This window comes from Rhinolophus sinicus, chromosome 4 (genome assembly GCF_057876585.1).
Source record: "Rhinolophus sinicus isolate RSI-liver-muscle chromosome 4, RSI-T2T, whole genome shotgun sequence".
In the NCBI taxonomy this organism is placed as follows: domain Eukaryota; kingdom Metazoa; phylum Chordata; class Mammalia; order Chiroptera; family Rhinolophidae; genus Rhinolophus; species Rhinolophus sinicus.
The window spans coordinates 50,938,903-50,942,183 of record NC_142504.1 but is presented as its reverse complement, the minus strand read 5'-3'; the positions used below and the strand labels follow the sequence as shown (position 1 = coordinate 50,942,183).

Sequence of the window (3,281 nt, the reverse complement as noted above, 5' to 3'; positions counted from 1 at the left end):
GAGTGGAAACAAATCATCTTAAGGGCTTTTCAAAGTGCAACACTATCCACCCCTGGAAAAACATTCTAATACACTTTTTTTTTCTTTTTAAAGCATCCTACAGACTTTAAATTCTAATAAAGTAAATATCAGCCTTTAATATCCCACACAAACAAAAATTTCTTCAGGGTCCCCCCTTTTTCTCAGAGTAAAGAGGTCTTGAAACCCAAAACTGAGAAAACCACTATAGTTTATCCTTAGCCACACATGGTCAGTTTCTGGCTCTGAGCTCATAAAGCACCAGTGTGATGAAATTACCCATAGCTGCTATATAAGGCCCTGGCTGGGCTGAGCTTTCTGTCCATTATAGCCCAGGAAGCTGATTTGTGGTGACCTGTTGGACTTGGACGTTTTAGCTTGTTTTCTCCCCGTTTTATTTTTTCCCCTTCCCTCTTGTTTCCTTGGTCTCATTTTTTTAGTTAGTGTTATTACTTAGTATTGTTAGTACAGTTATTATATTTAGTCAGTGTAGTTGGCATAGTTATTGTTTATTAGCCCCTCCCCCGTTCACCCCCTCCCCCCGTTTTATTTTTCCCCTTCCCTCTTGTTTCCTTGGTCTCATTTTTTTAGTTAGTATTATTAGTTAGTATTGTTAGTACAGTTATTACATTTAGTCAGTGTAGTTGGCATAGTTATTGTTTATTAGTATTGTTAGTAATATTGATAGTGTATTTAGTCAGCACAGTTGGTATAGTTATTATTATTAGCATACTTAGTAATATTGTTGATACAGTTAGTACATTTAGTCAGCGTAGTTAGTACAGTTATTGTTTGTGAGCACAGTTGGAGAGCATCGTTAGTATCGTCAGTGAGTGTAGCTAGCGGGTCACCATGTCACGTGAGTTTACAGACATCCCTGTTGACCAGGAGCCCCCCAGTGCCCATTATGAGCTCATTGGATCCATCGGCGAGGGCACCTTTGCCAACGTAGTGGTGGGCATGCACATTCTCATGCAGACGAAGGTGGCTGTGAAAATCATCAAACAACGGGTCTCTGACAAAACGCGCAGTTCTCTCCTGCAAGAAGTCTGCTGCATGGCAGACTTGCACCATCCTAACATCGTCCAGCTATTCCACGTGATCAGCTGGGCAGAATCCCTCTACCTGGTCATGGAGTTCGTGCCCGGAGGGGACCTGCTGGACTACCTCCGTGCCCACGGCCGCATGTCGGAGGACACGGCCCGCGGCATCTTCCGGCAGCTGGAGTCAGCAGTGCACTACTGCCACGAGAAGGGCGTTGCTCACCGGGACCTGAAGCCAGAAAACGTGCTGCTAGACGTTCAGATGAACGCCACACTAGCAGACTTTGGACTTGGCGCATCCTGCAACATCCATCAACGCAGCACGTTTTGTGGCAGTCTCTTATATACAGCCCCAGAACTGTTCCTGAGCGAAACGTATGACAGTTGTGCCACGGACATCTGGAGCCTGGGAGTGCTGCTGTACGAGATGCTGACGGACACCGTCCCTTTCCATGCGACGAGCTGGCCAGAGCTGATGATGAAGATAGCCAGCGGGCAGTATGTGGTGCCGAGCTATCTGTCCATTCCCGTGGCAAACCTCCTCCCAAAACTGCTGAACCTCAACCCTGAGCAGAGAGGCAATCTGAAGGCCATCATGCCAGATCCCTGGCTGAACATGGGCCAAGAGGAAGAACTGAAGCCGTACGTTGAGCCACCCAGTGATGACATAGACACCTGGGTCATAGAAGAAATGGTGAACCTGGGCTTTCGCTATGAAGACATCAAGGACACTCTGTCTAACAAAACAGGCAATAACATCCTGGCCACATACCGCATTTTACACAGAAAAAACTTAAAATTACAGTCTCGCACCATCAAGGTGAAGCCCTTCCATCCTCCTGAGTTCCAGAGCCACAGCCCCTCCCCAGCCCAGGAGGTTCAATCCCAGCGGTCCGGTTGCCGGCAGGCAGAGCAGCAGCCTATGGCCCACGAGCCAAGGCAGAAGGCCCAAGAGTCTGCCGGTCCTACATACATCCAGGAGTACAGCATAACCATTCCTGAGTCCAGGACCACCCCACCTCCATCCAGCCCAGGACCCAAGACCACCATTCCTGAGCCCAGCCGGGAGTCTAGAAATGCCACCCCTGAGCCCTCCCCTCCCAAGCACTGCTGGGGCTCCAGGACCTCCACTCCCGAGCACAGACCAGGTTCCAGAACCGCCACTCCAGAGCACACCCGGGGCTCCAGGGCTGCCACTCTCTCGCACAGACCAGGCTCCAGAACCGCCACTCCCGAGCTCAGCCCTGGTTTCAGCACCATCCTTAGCCCAGCCCCCCAATGTCACCCTGGGGACTCTCTCACCAGCCACAGCACCACCAGCAGCAGTGGAAACACAGAAAACATCAAGCCGAGCCGGCGGCAGGTGGTTAGGGGATGCTTGAACTTTTTACGAAAACTGTTCTGTCTGCCTCCAAAGAAGGGGTACTGCAGACGCAGTCAAGTAAAGCCCCTATAGACTTTTGACAGCAAATGCGGGGCTAGAACAAGACTCCAGGGAGGTCAAGCCTGGCTCCCTGCATTTTAAAGGCTGAAATAGATGAAACTGAGGTCCAGGGAGCCTGACCACATGGTGGGGGAGATTGGCCAGAGGCTGGATGCAAACTGCAGGTTGCAGCAGTACAAGAAATACACATGCTGTGTCCAAGGAGCCGTGGGAGAGAGGACTTGGGCCAGCAGACAGCGGAGATGTGACCAGTGCCATGGCGTTCTCTGCGTGGGATTCCCAGCCAGGGTATCTGGCATCGCCGTGGCATCCAGCATCGCCGGAGCCTTCAGAAGGACCTCCTTGGAGGACGTCCTGGAGCTCCCTGGGAGACAGGAGGAGGGACCACCATGGCTGCAGGTACACCACTTCGGCCCCCAGCTGGGTGAAACTTCAGAGACTGGACTGTTTTTCCTGGGACCCTTCTTCCCTCCCCTGCTCTGTGGGAAGGGGATGGTTCTTATTAAAGCCCTTGGTTTTCCAAACCTTTCAATAAATGTCTTGCTTCAGAAAGATGTATTGGGTACTCTTGTTTTGCATCCTCCAGTATGAGGAGCGTGTAGTGATGTAATACTTGGACTTAACTGGCACAACTCTGCACCTTTGCATGTTGTAGCCTTGTGGTCTTCTGTTCCCTTGGCTTTGAACCCTCAGCTCCCTTGTCCATTTCTCCTTTGTGGCAGGATGGTGTTGCTTGCTCATATAGCGTACATGCTGCCTTCTTCTTGTGGATGCTC

At 50.7% G+C, this 3,281-nt stretch overlaps 1 protein-coding gene across 1 annotated transcript; it reads left to right on the top strand.

Moving 5' to 3' along the window:
- Positions 1–870: 870 nt before the first annotated feature.
- On the top strand, positions 871–2,517 carry LOC148758372 (serine/threonine-protein kinase MARK2-like). The gene has a single exon (XM_088797606.1). It carries the CDS (start codon positions 871–873, stop codon positions 2,515–2,517), a length of 1,647 nt encoding a protein of 548 aa, XP_088653732.1.
- Positions 2,518–3,281: the final 764 nt, after the last annotated feature.

What these genes read in the sequence shown, in the direction of transcription:
- LOC148758372 (XM_088797606.1), top strand. Translation starts at nt 871, where the DNA reads ATGTCACGTGAGTTTACAGACATCCCTGTTGACCAGGAGCCCCCCAGT.